This window comes from Trypanosoma cruzi, genomic scaffold (assembly GCF_000209065.1).
Source record: "Trypanosoma cruzi strain CL Brener 1047053517183 genomic scaffold, whole genome shotgun sequence".
Taxonomy (NCBI): Eukaryota; Euglenozoa; class Kinetoplastea; order Trypanosomatida; family Trypanosomatidae; genus Trypanosoma; species Trypanosoma cruzi.
This window is the reverse complement of record NW_001849358.1, coordinates 11,922-32,301: the sequence shown is the minus strand read 5'-3', so window position 1 is coordinate 32,301 and position 20,380 is coordinate 11,922. Positions and strand designations below refer to the sequence as shown.

The following is a 20,380-nucleotide window of genomic DNA, read 5'->3' as shown; positions in this document are numbered from 1 at the left end:
CTGCTATGGGGCCTGGGTTCTGCTCAATGTCTCCGCTTAGCAGTAGCTTTTGTCGTTGCGCGTCACATACGGCACGCAAACGGTATGTATAGCGCTGATAAGCGCCGATGGAATTCAGCAGCGGATAGAAATACCGCTCCGCGGGCAGCCATGTAAATGGCTCCATCTGGTGCCCTTCCGACCCGTTTGTGCGGCGCCTCCTGCCTCTCCGCGGGCAGCGGATGGGCAGCAGGCGCTTAGCTTCCTCTCTAGCAAAGAGTACTAGACCCTGGCACCACGTTGAGGTGGCCGGCTGAGCCAGGGGGACAACCGGTTCGTACAATACCCCGTAATCCAAATCCATCCTGGCAGGGTTGTCACTCAATTTTTTTAATTTTTCACTACTGGTGGGGTGACCTCGAGGGTTGTTGCTCAATACCGAAAACCGCGACCGACTTCGTCCTTCTGGCTGTAGCTCAGTGAGGTTTCTTTGTATTATATCCACGAAATGCGGATTCATAAACGTGGCCGTGCCTGATTGCTCTAAAGCCACCCACACCTAATAACCTTAGCTGCTCAGCAAAAGATTGAGAAAATCGATCGGCGGCTTCATATTTGTTAGATGATGAGTTATCTTAACCCTGGCCAAATGGGAGACCGGTGCGTTGTAACATACCTCAACTCTGTTCTCATTTCGCACTCGGACAACTTTCACGATTTTGTGAGAAACATCTTTAGCAATCCAAATTTCACTCCTTCTCACACCCATGTAATCCGTAGCATTAGAAGCGTTAATATTTTTTACGGTTGTGTCAATCGCGGTCAAATGAATTCTATATTCTGACTTATCGAAGATACAACGTGGGATCGGACCCACTTCATACATGCGCTCCTCCACCGTTTCCCAGTACTTCGCCTGTTCCCTCGCTTGTTCCTCCGCTTGTTCCCTCGCTTGTTCCCTCGCTTGTTCCTCCTCTTCTTCCTCTTCTTCCTCAACCTGCCCATTGTGCTCCTTCCAAATGCACATTGCCTTCACATCCATCTCGTCAGGACAATTAATTATGATTGGCGCCGCTTCCCTATGCCTCCTCCAGTCTTCAAAGTTATTCACGTTTGGTGATGTCAGTACAATCATGCCCCATTGGGGAGGAGCAAAATTTGTGTCGGGCGGTGTTCCTTTCCTTGCCACATCGTAAATAATATACCCTTTCATCCCACTCTGCCACAAACTCGAGATAACACTCCTCGACATTTCATCTGTATGGTACTGTGTCACCGTCTTGATGGTCTTGTCAAACAGGAACCATTTACTCCCAATAACGTATACAACCACAGGGAGTTTCCCCACATCGCAGTGCAGCAGCTGGTAGAGGAGGTACGAGCCGGCAGCCATCGACTTCCCGATCCCGGGCGTCCCAATCAACACGCGATTCTTGGGCTCAAAGTCGGTCCGACCCTGAATGCTGAACCACTCGGTTAGATCGCTTCTGACGATCCGCCACACTCGCTCCACCTCACAGTTCACATAGCAGTCAACAATGGATTTATTCTCCTCCCACGAGTACGGCCATCCCTTGTCCGAGGTGAGCACCATCAGTCTGGGACGTGGTGTACCGGATTTCCGCACACCGTCATCCTTTTCGAGACTCAAGCCAACTTTCTTGTAAGTCCATGACTGCGGTGGTTCCCCCTCCCTCACCTCCATTCCCATTCCCTCGCCGCCAGGAACTTCCACGACATGATGCCACCCCGCATTGTACACAGACTCGTAGCATCCCTCCAGTATCTCAGCTTCAGGAACCTTCGCTGCCTCCCGCCTTGCTTTTTCTTCTTTCTGTACCTCAGTGAGGGCTGCGTTTAGTTTTTCCCTTGCAAGTGGAGCGACCGTATCCTTCTTTTTAAAGTCCCTCCATTGCTCGAGAGAGAACACACCCTCGTGATGAAGCTTGTACACCTGGTACTCTGTTAAATTAAGAATCTCTTCAAGAAGCTGCTGGTCTTGTACGTAAGCATTGGGTCTCCGAACAAACACCTGCATCGTCACGTTGTGCTCTTCACCAACGGCCGCCGTGCCGCCAACATAATTCCGAAGGAAATCATTCAGCTTCATGTTTGTGCTGAGAGTTCTTCCCTCCAGCAGGATGTCCTCTACGGTGCTGCTCATGGTCCACTCTGGTCGCCGCGCCTCCACTCTTATTTGTGTCGCAGCGGGTTGATCCGTGACATCCTCAGACTCCGGCCTCGCTCTCCTCTGACCCCCCTGCGGCACGGCAGACGCTCGACTCCTGGCATTGCCACCTTGCACTCTATTGCGCTTTGGAGGCATCGTTTCTCCTTGCTTTCTTAGTTTTTTTGATTTAGATCTAAACAATAGCCAACAAACAAGAAAGAAATAACAAAAGAAAATAGTCACAGAAATGACTCGCAGCCCAAACAAGAGAGTCATCCACAGCAAGAGAGTCATCCACACAGTATTCGATAAAAACCACATGCACAGGTACCATCGCAACGACGGCGAGTAAGTGCCATCCACCCAGCACAGTGTTGGTGAGAGCCAACAACAACAACGTGGTGCGCACGGAGGGTTCGTCCACGCATTCCGCTCGCCACGGTCCCACACCCGTGTGGCACCGCCACCACCGCACACACTCTGCAAGAGGACGTGGGCATATCGTCACTGACAAACACACAAAATAAAAAGTAAATTCGGTGCAGAAGCGGCCACACGCAGGGACCACAAATCATACACACCGCAACAGCGATGCATCACGGTAATCCCTCACACAACAGAAAAGAGTGCAACTTGCATGCTTTATGGAAAATATCTGCGGTGTGCATGGCAAAAGAGTGCCGTCACGCTGCCTTTCATATTGCATTCGCCATTCATGTATCACTTGGAAGCACGCAGCCACCACTCCTCCGTTCCGCTCCCCGTGCTGCTCGTGTCGCTCCACTGGAGGAAGTTGTCACCGCACATCCCCATCACCGTGTACTGCGGAATACAAACCTGCCACACGGCATGGGTGTGGTGCCACCCCGCCAATAAATCCCAGGAAATACCCCACTGCCTCGTGTGGCACGGACGGCAGTCTCATTATGCCTGCGAAAGGCTTTTTTTCCAAACAAGAACGCGGCCCCAGCACACGCCCGTAAAAACGTTTGGTCCGTCGCACGCAAAGGGTGGAGCGAGAGAACAGCAGGAAAGGCAACACCAGCAGCCATGAGCAGCCCGCACACGCCAACGCACCGCTGCCCCGCATATCACCAAAAATAAAAATACCAAAGAAACATGTAACATCCCAACTACAAATCTCAGGTGCGGTTGCAGCACACACTCCCACCTCCTGGGCGTGTGCGGCCCCTCGCTGCTCGGCGCTCTAAGTGGGATCACCAAAAGCACCAATTCGGGAACATTCGACCACCGCCACAGCAGTCACGCTCCCCATTTCTCACAAAGGCGAAGGCTTGCAGTGGCGCAGCGGGCGGCGGCATGCACATTCGCAGAGTAATGAACTGCCGCGGGAAGCACGCAACGGCGATGCGCCCCTCCTTTGGGAAACCCAAAAAAAAACATGTATCGCGCAGTCCCCGTGAGCAACACACATTGAACCGTATCCAGCTCCACTATTGTGGCCATCCGCACACACAGCATGAGTGCGACAACGCAGGCCAGGAAGCACGGAATAACACCACGCATCCCTCCAATAAAGGTCAGGCGGCGTCCGTGCTGCCTTCAACAATAATTCCACCCCGCATCACCCCTCTGCATATCCGCAGCAAAAAGGCCCACACGGTGTACACCACATTAGGAGTTCCTAAAGAGCAAACCGGATCATCAGAGCGCTGCCGTCTTCTCAATGTTGAGTAGAATCTCTCTGCTCCTTGTCGCCGCCAGCCTGCGGTGTTATGGAGGAGCATTGCGTTCTCGGCATATCTCTCCGTTTACTTCACTTTCCTGACGCCGCAAATGAAGTGATGTCCCACAAGTGATTTCGACCGTTCTGAAGAACGTGACGTATCAGACACACTGAAACTGTGTGCGTATGTGTTATTACGGGCGAGCGACACGATGCTCTCGCACATCCATGTATTCCGATCCTGCGCAACACCATATTCGGCGGTGTGGAAATTGTTGGACACCAAACACGCACAAATCGCAAAATGAATGCCCCTGGAAAATAATAATAATAACGTCAACACAGACACAGTGACAACAAAGTAACAAAAGAAAACCAACCTCCGTGCGTCCTCCCGCAAGAAGGTGAAGACACACACCCTTGTTCCCTTTAGTTTCACTCCAACTGCTCGGAATTGATGGGTCTATAGTAGGAGGAAACACGCCACTCTTCCCTCGCTCCCTGTCACGAGGCATGGACGCCGCAAGAGGCTGCCAAGATGAGCCTCACGTGTGTGGAGGACCCCAATGCTCGGGCAGGTCGAAAGCCACCCACACTCACCCCCACTCACAAAAGGGCAAAGGCAAGGACATGGAGAAGAAGCCCGCCGCACAGTGCATTCAAGAGGGCACACGCAGAAGCACCGCCATCCACACCGTACCGCAAAACAGCAATGCGAACAGCACACATCCACGACCGCAACAAGAGGAACGAGGCGCAGCCAATTCCAACACAGTCCTTTAATTACCTCTGCCCCGAAGGAATAGCGTTACGCCTCACAGCAGGTCGTGGCGGTGGCGCCCCACACTCACAGTGAGGCACGGCGCACACAATCCGCTCCCCTCAGAACGCATTCAACAGGGTGCCCAGTCACCCCCGCACCATCGCAATGGGGAACACAAACGATCGTCGTCGCGGACTATCGATGCTTCTAGCAGAAAAGAAAAAGTGATGAGAGCGTGTCAACTGCACAGCTAGCAGTGGGACACCCAATGGGACACAAAGACACATAGTGTCATTCATCACAGCAAATAATAAAACAAGCCGCAGCAAATTGCCAAATACGAAAAAACAAGAAAAAAGGCGTAGGTTCAGCAGAAATAAATAAATAAATGATAATAAAGAAAAAAAACTAAATCACCTCAGTGGACCTTCATTTCGTACATTCCTCAGTGCAGCAGGAATTGTGCATCTCCATATGTTTCTTACAGAGGAGAAAAAAAAGATCGCAGTGTTCCACGTGTCCACACGAAATCCCTCACATTTCATGAGGCACTCGGCCTCTTCCTCCACCCCTCGTTTTGTACAGTCCGCGGGACTGCACAGCAATGAGGCCGGCACCGCGTGCGGTGCAACAAAAGCAAATAAAACAGGGGGAAACACGTCACTCATGAAAGTGTGCAGCTAGCTGCATACAAAAATAAATTAAAAAAATAGTAAAAAGGCGGGGGTTCTGATCCCTCCAACAAGGCACCAGCAGCACATTATATCCAGAGTTGAAAACAAAAGGGATAAATAAAAAGTCCTCAACGGAGTGCATTGAGTCTTCCTGAGGAGCTGCACACCCTTTTCCGCGGGGAGTCGCGGCTCCACTCCCACCGTTTCACACAGCTGAGAGCTGCAATGCCCAGAGCCCCAGAAGGAGAAGCAACAAGATCCGAGGCACACACACACGCACCGTGCCGTAGCCACTAAAGCCCTTCTTCAAAAAAGTGTTGTTCGTGAGCTGAGAGGCGTTTCCATCTTTGGAGCCACTGCCAGTTCCCGCTGGATCATCCGGCCCTTCAAGCATTTTCCCTGAAAGAGACTCTGGAAGAGCAAGGCTGCTGGCAACAACTTTTGCGGCTTCTTCCCGGGTCAATATGCGGTTGTACAAAAAGACACTCGTCACTGTCACATACTTGTTTTGGCCCCCGGTGTCGCTTGCACTGCTCCCATCCCCTCCAATGTAAAAGTGTGAATTCGCGCGTGGCCCCTTTCCCGATGATGTCGTTTCAGCATCCCACACAAACTCACCATTGATCTATACGAAGGCCTCGTTGGCGGTCCTGCAGCGTGAGCACCACTCGTTATTGTTTGTTCAACTCCCAAAAGCCGGTGTGTTTGTTTGCGTTGAACATCCCCAACTCCTTCATGGCTGTGCGACAGTCCAGAGTGCGCAGTGCGGCCTGTTTCCTTCGCGCCAATCAAAGGGATACTCTTGACGCCCGCGTGTGTCTCGCAAATAGCCACCGTCGCCACAAGAGAGAATTCGTAATTCACAAAGCCACAGTGATTATTATCCTCCCAACGGTTCACGGGGCAAAGTTGCCCTGCGAATTGAAGCCCATTTGTGACATTCTTGCCATTCGTCACCGTTGCAATCACGCAACGGCACTCGTCGATCCATGTGTTGGCAGTGCCTGCGTTGGAAAGATATCCAACCAGACCCATCGTACTTACGGGCGACGCGAAGAAGGAAGCGTCCACGTCCGCCCAATTACGGGGGATGGAAGTGATCATCCGCAGCTCCTCCGTCAGGGGGGCAGGAAACAGGCTGCCTTTCTCTTCATTGTGCCTCGCTCCCACAAGGTGCAACACACCATCCGAGTACAGCAGGGCGTTGGCAATCGGCTTATTCAGAGCAGCGTCCACGAAAGCCGGTCCAACACAAAACACGCGGTTGCTGTCAGTCACCCAAACGTAGAGCGCATGGGCCTCACTCTCCCACCACGGGGAGCTCACTTCCGAGCCTACAGCATGACGCTCCTTCCTCCAACGGTCGCAGTGACAATGGCTCCCACACGCAAGCTCTTTTTCCAACGACCCGATTGTGAATTGGTCCAAACGCCTGCAATTGCCCCGGGTACCTCCACCCACATTGCCCCCTTGTCACGTGACTCGTGCACTCTGCAGTACCGGCTCCCATAGCAATGAGTAATCACGAGAAGTTGTCCCTGCTCCCACTCGGCAATGAGAAGGTCAATGCAGTCCGCAGGAAAAATGCCCCTTGAAAGCACTCAGCTTCTGCCGCCGTCCGTCGAACAGATGATCATGGAGAAATCGTCTTTTTCGTCATTATACGCAATCACGGGGACACAAGCGTGCCATTCAAAACACCTGAGCCACAAAAAACCTTCAATCCATTCGCACCGCGTTCGTGGGTCTCGGGAATGATCTGTGATCACAGCAATTTGGGTTCACACCAGTGGATCAGCTCTCTCCGTCTGCCGTCATTGGGCTGCGTGAATTCACCCACAACCAGTTGAACATCACGGTCTCTCAACGCCCAATTGAACTCACCATTCGTACCAAACTTTTGCTAACTTCCCGCACGAAGAAACGCCCTATTGCCGCTCTCAATTGCCGTGGGATTGGACGCGGAGTCTACAACACCCTTTATATTCGCTGTGCTCAACACGATGTGTGTATTCCGGCCATTATTAAACTCACCAAAAAAAGACGACAAATTCCACGCAAAAAAGATGGAACCCGCCAAAATATCCGCATGAGAAAGCTCACTCGGTGCCCCATCGCTATCATTAAGCGTCGTGTAATCCCCATCAAAGACAACCGTCAGTCTACCAACACCCACAAGAGCGAGCGATCCAAGCGAATCCCTCCTTCCACTTGCACCAGTCCCACCTTTCGATTCCAAATGCGTTCGTCCCGGAAAAAAATAAAAGCCACCCACGGCAGCCGCGCAATCAATTGATTCTCCCCCGTCGATGCGGCCGCAGCTCCACCACTGCAACACATAAACACGACAAATATGAGCAGCACCGTGGAATCAAACACACACCGGGACATGTTGGGTCTCCGCGGCTCACTTTCTCTTCCTTCCCTCCTCCTTCCGCTGGATCCGGTCACACGGCGACGGTTGTGTGTGCGGGGTGCCTTCACAGCAGCAACACGTGAGAGCATATAAATATGTGTGGGTGGGCGGTGTTGGTCCTTTCAGAGCCTTACAATTTCACAGTAGCGTTTAGCGTTTGTTTTCTTTCCTTCCTAGCGTGTCTGTGTTCAACAAGTGGAGAGTACAGCAACAGCGGCAACACATCAGAAAGGTCAGTGAGGAGCAGAGCAGAGCACCCACGCAGAGAGCGGGGCACGAGACAATCCGGAAGGGACAGCACGGAGGACCATCGCCCAAAGAAAAGAGCAGCAACACGGCAAGTCACGGCGGGCCGTCGGTGTGTGCGGGCCAGCCCTCACGCGGTGCAACACGCCACACCCAACAGGGAATGACAGACAGAGAGGCGGAGAGAGAGAGAGAGGGAGATGGATGCCGTCAGGAGGCACTCACAATCAACATGGCCCGTGAGCATGCGGCCACTCCACGCAGGAACACAGAAGAGGATGACAGAGGAAAAAAGCAAAAGGCAGCATAACACACGGAAGAAACAAACGGCAGACGGGAAAGGCACCGCCACGGTCCTCATCCTGGCCGGCAACTCCACACCAGCCCTCACACACACACACCATCGCAGTGCTGCCAGTCCGTGTGTGAGAGGATTCGGCCCTCCACACAACAAACGCACACACCGCCAACAGTCACCCAACAATGGACGAGAAGAGACACACCGCCACCGCCTCCAGTTCAATCCCACGACCAACGGCATACGACCACAGCCCCGCAGCCAATGCACACCGAGCAAGCAATCACCAAAAGAGCCACTCGCAGAAGCGATTCCGCATCCATCCATGACGCGGCAACAACATTTCCAGCCATTCCACCCACAATGGAATTTGATGCCCGACTCAAGGCGGTCACAGGTGGTGCATCACACCAACAGCAAAAGTGACTCGCCGTGCTCTCCCTCTCTCCTCCCCCCGCTTCATGCCCACAGAAGGAGGCGCCAGCCACCCGCACGCACTACAAAAGTAGCATCCAAATCCACTGAAATCTGCATTTTGTGTGTCTGTGTGTGTGTGCCTGCAGGCAGACACACGAGGCAAAGAAGTAAAAAAGAAGAGCGGAGCATTTAAAGAGACAAAAAAAACTGTACAGCAGAAGTGCATGGCAGAAATAACAGGACTGCTCAAGCTCATGATATTGCACTGCGGACCAAGCAGCGGCAATTCATAAAAATTATTAAAATTTTAAAAAGATCATCTTCACCATTCCACACCTCACACTTTAGAAAAAAAATGAAAAAAAATGAAAAAAAGAAAAAAAAGCACCCAACCACCATGTTGCTCCAGAAATTGTCTGCATATATTTTGTCCTAAAATAAAGTTAAAAGATATTTAAATGTCGTTCAGCCGTCCGACCCTCCGTGTGTCCGCACATCGTTTATATTTCATGGGGTCGTCTGCGTGTTGCTGCTCCCCTCAGCACTCTCACCGGCGTGTGAGTGCGGCCCGCAGAGCACAGTCACTCGTGTGTGTGTGGACTGAGAGAAGCACGCAGACACGACGGGAGTCGCGTCTCTCCATCAGGAGAGTGAGCGCAGCAAAAGAAAAAAAATCATCAGGGGGAGAAAAATGCTGACGGGACTGCCAGCACGAGAAATGCACACAAAAAGCAATATACTAAAAAAATCCCTAAAAACGGCAGGGTGTGGCGCTGCGGGTGTCTGCCCGCCCTGGCCGCAAAACAAAACAAAACAGGAGGGAAGAAATGTGTGCTCCGCCCCACAGGCCCTCGTCGCGGCCCCTCCTCATGCGTGCAGCAGGCGAGGCGCACAGGGCCGTCGTCATGAGCGTGTCGGTGGGTGTGCGAGTGGAGCAGTTGGGCGGGAAACACACGGCACCCCTCGCAGGAAGAGTACAGCAACAAACAATTAAAGAGGGAAGAGTAGAAAAGAAAAAAAACTTCCATAGTGATTTCCCCCAAAAGCAAAAACGAAGGGAAGAGTGAAGCAAAAAAGAAAAAACAGACATATTTTTTTTTTTTTTAAGCAAACAAAAATAATTAAAAACAAACATAAAAAAACATAAAAAATTGTACTACGAACAGAAAAAAAAAACAATTAAAAGCCGAAAAAAAAAACGCTTACAATGGTTGCCCTAAAGCAGCAAGGGAAAAGTGGAAAACATTAAAAGAAAACAAAAACAAATTATTCTCTGCGTAGTTAAATTTATTCCCAGCGGTGTGTGTATGTCGGTGCAGGGAACGGCACAAGTGCTCCACACTGAGGCCGCACACTCCTCACAGAGCCGCGAACACCCACAGCCCCAACAGAAGAAGCAGCGGCAGCAGTCCGCTCCCAGCAGAGGTAAAGCTTACCGCAGCCGCATGTTCTGTGGTGGTAGCTCTCTCCATAGTTGTCCTCCCCGGTGCTGCTGGTACTTCCCGTGGGCCAGGCGCCGCAGATCCAGCAGATGCGACGGTTTGAGGAACATCATCCGCCTGCGATTCCGGAGCTCTCTTTGGAACGGGGATCCTGTCCTTGATTGCAGTCATCTCAGTGGAATTCAGTGGGCGGTTGTACAAGAAGACGTTCTTCACCGTCACAGGAGAGTTGTGCATTTCGCACGCGCCAAAGCAAAAGCCTGCGACATCAATTGGTCTCTCATCTGTTGACAGAGCTTCTTCCTCCCCCAGCGACTCACCATCAATGTACACAGAGGCCTTGTTGCCTTGCAGCATGAGGGCCACTTGGTATTCTTCCTTCGGCACCCAAAGCCTGCTTTCCGTTGTTGGTTTTGTCATCTTGCCTTCGACAATCGTCTCCCACTTGTTATCCGCGGTGTACGAAAGTCTCATGAGATACGGGGGCCCAGCGTCACGCAACACCGCAGTCAGTAGAGGAGCGTCCGCAGTCGGAGCCTCTTCGATGGTCACCGACGCCACAAGTGTGAAGTAGTGGCTCAAAAACACATGGCGCACATTATCATCCTGAGTGTTCACAGGCCATATTACCCCGGAGTCAGGCTCCGTCAACTGAAACCCATCCTTGACCTTCGTGGCGTTCGTCACCGTCGCATTCAGGCAAAGGTACTCGTCGTACCATCTCCCATCACCGGCCGCATCGGACAAAACTGCCACCAGACCCGCCGTGGGTATAGACAAGTTGGAGAAGAAAATGTCCTTTTGCGCCCAAGTACTGAGGACGGACCTGATTGTACTCACTTCCTCCGTCAGGCGGGAAAGTGAGATGACACCGCCTTTATCGTTGTCCCTCTGTTGTAAAAGATGCAACCTCCCATCCGAGTACAGCAGGGTGCTGGCGAGCATCCAATTCATATTATCCTCCACGGCAACCGGCCCAACAGAAAACGTACGGTTGTTGTCCGTCACCCAAAGGTAGAGCGCAGTTGCCTTATTCCCCCCCGAGAAGTACCCTCTCTGTGTGTACAGCATGACCTTCCTTCCCTCAATGGTCGCAGTGATGAGGGCATCCACACGCAGGCTTACATCCTGAGAGACTCTTGATCGTGAGTTGACCCACACGCCTGGAAGTGTCCCGATGGCCTCCGTCCACGTTGTCCCCATGTCACGCGACTCGTACACCTTCTGTTCATCATTGCAGTCAACAATCATGAGAAGTGATCCCTCCCACTCGGTGATGCGGGGATAACGGCAGCCCGCAGAAGAAACACCCTCCGATAGCGACCAGGTACTGCCGTTGTTCGTCGAATAAATGATCATGGAGTAAACGCCATCATTTTCTTCACTCTTCGCCATCAGAGAAAACACAAGCGTGCCATTCTCCATCAGAACACCTGCGCCACCAGAAGGAAAAAAGGTATTCAATCTATTTTTGTGATTCAATGAATATTTCGAATCGAACAGCGGTCTTGGGTCACCCCATTCGATCCGTCCACCCGGCTCGCCGCGCGTAGACGGCGTGACATCACCCACAACCAGTTTCAGATCCTGGTTGTCCACTTTCCACTCCAGACCTTCTTTGTGCGCATCAGTGCTTCCCGCAAGAAGAAACACCTTATTGTCCTTCATGGTTGTTGTGGGGCGGAGCACAACACCTACACGATTATCCGTTCCATCCGTTGTACCAAGCACGGTGTGTGCCTTCCATGTACTTTCACTCACCTTTTCAACAAGAGTGGACCATTCCCACGCAGAGTCGATGTACTCCGCAACAACATCAGAAGACGGCTTAGTTGATTCGGTAGGGGGGGTTTTGGCATTCATGTGACCCTCGGCAAAAGCAGCAATTACTCCACCAGCACTGACGAGAGAGGGTGAAACAAATGAATCCCTCCGACCTGAGTCAGTCCCCATCTTCGGCAGCACCAGCGTCGTCTGCGGCACAAATAGATCGACCCGTTGCAAATTCTGAATATTTATTAAATCATTCTTGCCTGAATTTGGTTTCTCAGTGGCCGCAGCTCCACAAGTACCGCAGCAAATCAACACGACGAGGAGGAGCAGCACCGCTGAAGCAAACACACGCCGGGACATGTTGGGCCTCCGCGGCTCACTCTCTCTTCCTTCCCTCCTCCTTCCGCTGGATCCGGTCACGCGGCGACGGTTGTGTGTGCGGGGTGCCTTCACCGCAGCAACACGTGAGAGCATATAAATATATGTGTGTGTGCGGTTGTTGGTCCTTTCAGAGCCTTCGAATTCCAGAGTGGCGATTCGCGTTTGGTAGTAACTTCCTTCTTCATAAGGAGCAACAGAGAACAGAAGCAGAAAGGCAGCACAACAGCAGTACACACCGCCACCACTCACAGCGAAACACAACATCACCATCCCCGCAGCCATTATTCTCCAGCATCTCTCAACAGCACACAAAAATTAGGGAAAAAAGTGAGAAGCCTCCCAATGGGGACCACAGGCGATGGCCCTGCAAATAAGGCAAGCGACGGGGAGCCACGTGTGCAGTGAGGAGCGCGAGAGTTGCACTGCAACGGCACGGCGGCGTGATGCCCCGTGGAGAGTATCGATGCAGAACAGCACGTCACGTGAGGGAAGAGTTGCTCCTCCCGCTGAGCAGAGAGGGAAAACAGCCTCAGCAGCCCAATAACGAGAGGTCGCCTGCACCTCCTCGCAGCACCTGCAGGCTCTGCAGGCAAAAAGTTGCAGATGACGCTCTGCTGCACGCATGACGGCCGTCGCACCCTCACAATGGCAACCGTATCCTGTGGCACCACACGCCGCAGTCGGTGCGCACAGTCTCCGTCTCCTTCCCTCCTTTCCCTCTCCCTGAGAACTCATCGGTGGCCGTGGCACACTCACCAACATGTCAGAAATCACTTGTGTTTCTTCCTCCCTCGCACATCGAACAGCAGCACCGCCAACCTCATTTTATCTCCCTTTATTTTACGTACCCTCTTCAGTCAACTCTTCCGATACTGCCGTCCGCCCACCTCCGTTCATGTCGTCTCCCCTTCGGGTGCTCGCACCACACTCACGGTCCTCTCGATTGTTATCGTCTGGCCGCATTAATTTCCCATCAGCACCATTGGGAATGAATCCTCGCATGAATGAAAATTGTTGTTGCAGAGCGTTTTCGCCCTCCTAATCAAAGGGAAACAACAACGGATAAACGCCCGCAAAAAAAAAAGCATGGCAGTCTTTCCCTACGAATGTGTGCACCCAAACTCATTTCATCCGTTCCCCCTCGGCAGTCATACATGCCCACAGCACCGCGAAGGCACGTTTTCACCCGTGATCCCGGAAAGAAATGCCGTTTCCCTCACCACCATCACATCCACACTGGTGCGCAGTTGCCGCTCGCACGTACCCTCTTCCACATAAACAAAGCCAATCCACAAACGATAAAATAAAAAAGCAGCGCGATGCGTTGACAAATTCCTTCCGTTCCGTCTGTTTCGTGATGAAGCCCCACCTCCTTGCCTATGTATTTCTGTCTTCTCTTTTTGTCACCCACACAAATAAAATGCTCAAACAAAGTCCTGAAAAACCCTTTTATATGACACCGACACCTGCTCTGCGCCCTTGTGTCGCTTCAATAAAAGACCGTCATTCACAAATGCACCCCGATGTTCAAAAGGAATACCCGCACCCGATAATCCTTCAACAGGGTATTAAGAGCCAGCTCAGAAACATGCACCACCAATACAATCATAAAGCCCGTAATGAAAAGTCCACTCCAGCATGGACCTTTTTTTAAAGTCTTCATAGAAAACGGCCATGTACGAATTGAACTTGTCCAAACAAAACATTCCTCTGTGTCAAATCCATTTTCGTCATGAATCCTTCATGAAACCCCGCCGCACTGGTTAAACTTTCATCACTCGATCGGCCACGGCAAGCAAGAATGAAAACAGCCACATAAGGAAAATCATCTGTTAAAGCATGCCTTTGGCGTTGTAGACGGATAATCGCACAGAAACAGTACCCATCCACAAGAAAACAGCATACACTGCGGCTCCTGCACTCTCTAATAAACACCTCATGAAATAAAAATTTGTGTCACGATTTCAGAGCACTGAAGTACCAAAAAAAAAAAAAAATGAATTGAAGGCAACAGTCGAGCACAAGTTCTACCGAGTCTTTCTCCGCAGGGAGAAAGGGCACCAAGCACACTGCACTTGAGATTCACTCACAATAACACACCAATAAATAAAGCAAGGGCGGTGTGGAAATGGCTTTATTCCATTCAGCAGCCCCAGCGGATCATAAAATACAAAAGGGGCCCAACGTAACGATGGTTCCTATCATGGCACCACACAACGTCGTGCTTCCATTTCAGGATGGGAATTAAGGAGTTAGCTGCAAGTACAGAAACCGTCTTCTCCACCCAGTACAGGACGCTGAGAAACTAGCCAACAGGCCAGAAAGAACAACATGCAGCAAATCGCTCCCAATATTCCGGTAATCCCTTCTCACGCCGAGTTATCGTCGCGGCCGACAAGTCCAGTTTGCGCGGTCCGCCTTTGTGAATTCACAAGCGCCATCATGATGAACAACCCACAAACATACCAAGGCAATCCGTCCGTGATGTCCTCAAACACCCTTGCAAAACCTTCCAACACCCTCTGCTCCGTGATGCAGATCGTTTCTGGAAGTAAAACCATTCGTGGTGAAGAAGCGCATCCCTCGTCAAAGGCACATCGCCCATCACACGCGATGCTTGCGCCTCCAACGCCCTCCGCCCATTCGCCAAGAAGAAATGATCACGAGCAACAGCAGCAGTGGCGTGCACGTAACACGCAAAGAATCCTAATCAACCAAGCAAGCGATATTGAGGTTCAATCCGCTGATACCTCCGAAAAGCAATGGAAATATTGTTGGGCAGCAGATTTCTCGGACTAAACGTCATCCACACTTCAGCACATTTCGCGCCAAACATTCCAAAAAAACGCGTTTGGCGTGCGTGTGACAAACGCAAGAGCAAAAAAGAGATGGAGCACAAAAAAACACTGAACCCAAAAAAAGAGCATTCTTATGTGTTCCCTCGCTTGCCCTCGCATGTCTCATTTCCGTGGGGCGGGCCTGTGAAATATGCGGGGGGCAGCCGGGCCCATCAAGGCGATTCCCATTCTCAAGCGTCATGACCCGCCGTACGCTCCCGAGCACAAGTTTTCGCATACCACGCGCCCGCTTTACTTTGATGACAGTCGCGGGACTCCAAATTCCCCAGTGTGTCCCGCAGTTTCTTGCCCTCTTGCTTTCGCTCTTCGTTTACAATTCATTCCTGGCAAGTATTCCTTTCGGGTGGTCGCCTGTTGCAATGATGAGGCGCAATGGCAATCGTGATGAGCATCGCCAGCGACACAATTCAGACACATCAGTGGCATTTAGGCTTGGCGCCACACGGGACCCGGCGCTTCGCCCGCCCAATGAAAAGCTGCGGCCCCGTTGGTCTGGAAAGCGCGCGGCACAAGTCGGTATCCCCACGCGGCAATCAAACGGCTCAGAAACAGCGCGTCATCAGAGGCACGCTCGGCACACCCCACTGCAGAGCCAGTGGGTAAATTTAGAGCCAATTGGCACGACTGCGGCGGGCCATGGCGGACGGCAGGAATCATCTCGCGGTATTGTACGGGGTAAACGTCTACAATTCGCTGTGGCAGCCAGGCGCAGAACAGATCGTCAATGGCGACAAAAGATGTTCGCCACGTGTCTGTCTCAGCCACATTCGCTAAGAATAATCAGCGGCGTTGAGTTTCTTGTGCCAAAGAGTAGAGGATAAAAAGGAAAAAAAAAACGCAATATTAGGCAACGCCGCATTTCCCAATGCTCCATGATATGTCAGTTCAAATTTCTCAGAGACGTAAACTCTGTGTGGAAATGACGCCTCATCTCCGACCCGCTCTCATGAGTAAGTGAGATATGTTTGTGTGTGGAGAGAGGAATATAGTATTCATCGGTGCCTTTGATTTTCATTCTCCTCGCCTCTTCTTTTCCGTCAAATGAGTGCCGCGCCCGGCAACTCTGAAGAAGCGCCGCCAGAGCCAAAGATAAATGACCCGACACGCGTCAAAATATTGCCGAGTGGAGAAAGCGTCGGGAGGAGGAAAACACTTGAAATAAAACTAGGAATTTGCTTCAGAAATTCAAAAAACAGCACCTCCTGCACCGTATTGCATACCTCCATAAGCGTTTTTCTGGAGACGTCGCGAAAACGCACAGTAGGCAGCCTTATTGTGGCGCGGCGCAGGGATGGAATGAACGTCCCAATTGGCGAACCACGAAAAAGAACATCTTCAGGAGGCCGCACCCTCCTGTCATAAGTTAGAATGACGCAGATCTCACATATGACCACAGAATTGATTTCAATGCGTCGGTTCCTTGAAAATGGAGAAATGAATGGCACGGCGATTGCTGGACTTGCGTCACCACCCTTACTTCCTTTCTTCTTCATTGTCTTCCATGAATTGTCTTGACGGTGTGCTGCCAGCTGGTAAAACTGATACAAAAGGATATCGGATAATTCCAACTCTAGCCGTGTTGCATTCACCTGAGCCGAGCATGCGGAGATTGCATTGATCAACAATTCCACATCACGCACCGTCATGTCAAAACAGAACGGTTTAAGCACATGGCAATTTTTTGATTTATATGTGCTCTGAATGGACGCATTTGACATTGTGTACTGCGCCGTTAACTTCATGGAGTGTTGGACCATCCAGAACTCACTACTTTCCACTGTGAGGAGAACCGAGCTCTCCTCGTCATCACGAATCATAAAGGATAAGTAAGAGACCTTGACATCCAGACGAACCGCAGTTTTCGTTCCAGTTGAACCGTCTTCAGTCTCCTCCTTCATTTGAGGGCTGATGGTGCAACATGTGTTGTCTTTTAGCAACACAGTTGTATTCAGTGGAACCAGAGACAACACGACCGTGACAGCGTCCTGCTGATGTCGAACAAATGCCATCACCTCGTCATCCAAAGCGGTCGAGGTGTTGTGAGTCAACCGCAACACGTGCTCCTTGTCCCCTCCGGACAGCTGCAGCAAATCATTACTTGCCAGCGACAAAATAGAAGGAGACGACACCCCCATGGGGCCAACCTCACGGTAGGCGTAAGACGTGAAATTCACGAGTGTCAGGTGCGGCCTGTTGCAGGGCCCACTTACCACCAGCATGGCGGGATCACCAAAGCCCTTTTTATGCATTTGAACCATGTGTTGCGTCCGCCCACACTGCACAAAGCCGCTCCAATCTGTTTTTGAAGAAAATACCGCCTCGACCGGGGCCGAGTAAGAAGACGCCTCGCCATTTTCCTCCCAAGAAAATGTAAACAGGTCCACATACCCGTAGCACGAAATAAATGTGTGGGGAAGCACACCCGCAGCCGGCAAAACTACACGATTAACCCATTGCACCTCGCTCCTGAGCGTATCCTTGGAGCCAATGGTGTGCTGCACAAACAGGCTACGGGTGGGATCCATGTTGACAATAAACAGCGCCGGAACCAACTCCATCGTCTTCTCTGTCGCGTCAGCCTTTGCGCGAAGGAGGAAACGGTGAGAACCACACGGTGCCTCTCTCTTTTCGGGGGCACTGCAGGGGAGCATTTGCTCTTCCAGACCCTCATTCACCTCAAACGTCGATGATGTTACTTCCTCTACACGCAATGCAAGTGATGCATGGAGCGGGAGATAGGCAAAGTTTTTTCCATAAGAACATGAAGGAACCCCTCCACCCAGTGTGCCAATGGAGTCCCCTGCCTCAGATACAAATTCAACATCCATCTGCGAATTATTCTCCACTCCAAATATATACCGTGGCACCACACTGTAGACCGGAGCAACGCCATCCAATGCATTCAGTTGTCTGCTTTCGATGTTTAACTCAAAAAAGTAACGTCGAGGAAACTCCTCGTGTTTCATCGCAATACACTCTCCCTCCGCGGGGTCAATCGCGTTTAAATCAACTTGTTCATTGGCAACGTATCGCTTGTCATAGACGATGCATTCAAAAAGATAAGCCACGGGAGTACCAAACGGATCGTGCCGGAGTGTCACAAACGTATTGTCGGGATCCACAACTGCCTCTTCAACAAAATCGTCACGGATGTACAGAAGCACTCTTATAGGGAATCGCGTGCCGTTATGAATGCCTGGTCGAGCTGGGGCAAAAAGCATGGTAAGCAAACAACCCTTTAAATGATACTTTACATCAACATACGCCGAAGATTCTGCAAACGAAAACTCCTTGAGACGCCCAATGGAGTCTTCGCCAAGTGAAAGTGCCACTTCAAGAAGTTTACGCGGTGATTCCTCCCAGAGCAGCTCATCACGTGACTCATTATTGTCTTCAATCGACGCCAAACGTGTGACGACGTCTGTGGAGTCAAGGCAACTAAGAGGAATGCAAGAGAGCTCCCCTGGGCGGATCATGGCAACCTCACTCCCTTGACGCATTGAACAAAACGATATATTATGGGATAAGTAATTCTTGACGTGAAAAACTGTTCGAAACGTCACATTTTGTGCGAGGGTACCGGGCTGCAAACTTGTGGAGATATGAATGTGCTCGCCATTTTCAAGAACAGCCACCTTTTCGGCATGAAGAAGAGCGACATGTTTATTGTCGGAAAATGATATCTCGCCCTTTTCGAAATGATCCACGCGTTTTCCATCAATCAGCTGAAGACAATCCGGGAAAGACAATGTTCTCTTTTCAAGGGTGTGACCCTCGCCAAAAACAAATTGTTCCGTCGCATCCTGCAACGTCACTTCTGCACCCAGGTAGTTCTCCAGCCTCACTGCACACGGCACCGTCTCAGCGTCGCCATATCCCTGCATAAATGTCAAGAGGGACAAAACGCACTTGATTTGCTCGCCGGAGAGAGAAAGCTCACATGGGGAGACAGACACGTCACATGACGCACTAGAAAAATCCTCCGTGCGAGCAACCACCAGCACAGAGAGCAGATTCCGTAAAAGTGAAACATGCGATTGCGAAGAAAATTCCCAGAGAGAGAGAGCTGCTGTATCCCTGATCGAGCCTCCAGGAAAGCCTCCCCTGTTGTTTCCCGCCTTGACACAACAGAAGTGCTATCAAGGATAAAGCTTATCAATGGCGCCCCACCACTCGGTGGACACAATTCAACAGGAATGATGGACACTCTCACAAGTGCCTTCCACCTGGCAACTGAAAAGCCGCGTGTTTTCACAGGCGATGGGTACTCTCGCACTGAAGCCTCGGAAAAGGGTACTTCGGCGTTCCACACTCCTCTCAGGCAACGCATTGTGCCAAACAACAAAACGGGTACACTCACACTCCCTACTCGCAAGGACGAGCTCAGTGTTGCGTAGTCATCCCTGTGCCTCAGCGTCCAATCCAATTCTAAATCCATACGAGAAACCAGACCGTGTAGGGCACCCTTTCCCATAAATTCAAGCCGTCCTCGTTGCAAGCGCAGATGAGAGACGGTTCTCTTGAAGCATGTGAAAAAACGCAGATCCACCGTTGAGAGATTCAGGGTGAGTCTGCACTCATCGCGCAGTGTTAAGCATACAGCACCGCGATGAAAAAAGAATAAAAATTTTTGCACCGCTTTCTTCTTCACCTCCGCCTGAGCGCCGGTCGCGTTTGACTCGCCGCCGAAATCCTCTCCAATGCAGTTGTCGCACACAAACGAAGCACATTCGTCCTCAACAGTGATGGCATGCTGAAAAAAAGAAGAAAAGTGGCATCGGCGAAAGCACACATGGGTCCCGCTGCAGACCACCATGTGCATTCCTGAGGTGCAGGAAAAAAAGGTGCAGTCTTCCACCAAAACCATTTCGCCTGGAGAGTCAAAAAACCACGGACCGGTCCGGTCCAAATTATAATGCCCACCTCGTAGCAAAGTGCAGTTCACTACATTCCGCCTTTGAATTGAATTCATCATGTGCCGAAGTTCCATCCATAATCCCAACAATTCTTTCACGGCATCCGCTTCAGAAACCCCTTTGAGATGCACGTTCCAATTCTTCACCACTGCGTGAGTGTACTTCTCACAGGCCACAACTGATGTGTCGCTATCCATGTCGCAATCACTAAATACTCCACTTAATTCCTCGGGAAAGGGAGCAGATTGCTGGGCATATTTCACCCCTCCAACCTCCAGCCGGATCATATCGCCCACATTCAATTTAATCGAAGGAGCAGTGCATTCAGCGGGTGAGCGTTTTACCGCGTGTACGGCGTCA

The 20,380-nt window shown here is 51.2% G+C and overlaps 1 protein-coding gene and 3 pseudogenes across 1 annotated transcript, besides 6 other annotated features; all 4 read right to left on the bottom strand.

The window, feature by feature from the left end:
- Positions 1 to 20,380: a sequence feature (areas not merged during assembly with more than two copies in the genome that could not be assigned to a particular haplotype).
- Tc00.1047053511885.50 lies at positions 302 to 2,470 on the bottom strand (annotated as a pseudogene).
- Positions 869 to 995: a sequence feature (GA-rich).
- Tc00.1047053511885.35 lies at positions 5,769 to 7,778 on the bottom strand (annotated as a pseudogene).
- Positions 8,094 to 8,140: a sequence feature (CT-rich).
- Positions 8,940 to 8,964: a sequence feature (AT_rich).
- Positions 8,997 to 9,034: a sequence feature (T-rich).
- Positions 9,760 to 9,849: a sequence feature (T-rich).
- Tc00.1047053511885.20 (trans-sialidase, putative) lies at positions 10,009 to 12,339 on the bottom strand (the record flags this gene model as incomplete). The annotated part of the gene is made up of 1 exon (XM_804912.1): positions 10,009 to 12,339. One exon carries the CDS (start codon positions 12,337 to 12,339, stop codon positions 10,009 to 10,011), a length of 2,331 nt encoding a protein of 776 aa, XP_810005.1.
- Tc00.1047053511885.10 lies at positions 16,142 to 20,380 on the bottom strand (annotated as a pseudogene; the record flags this gene model as incomplete).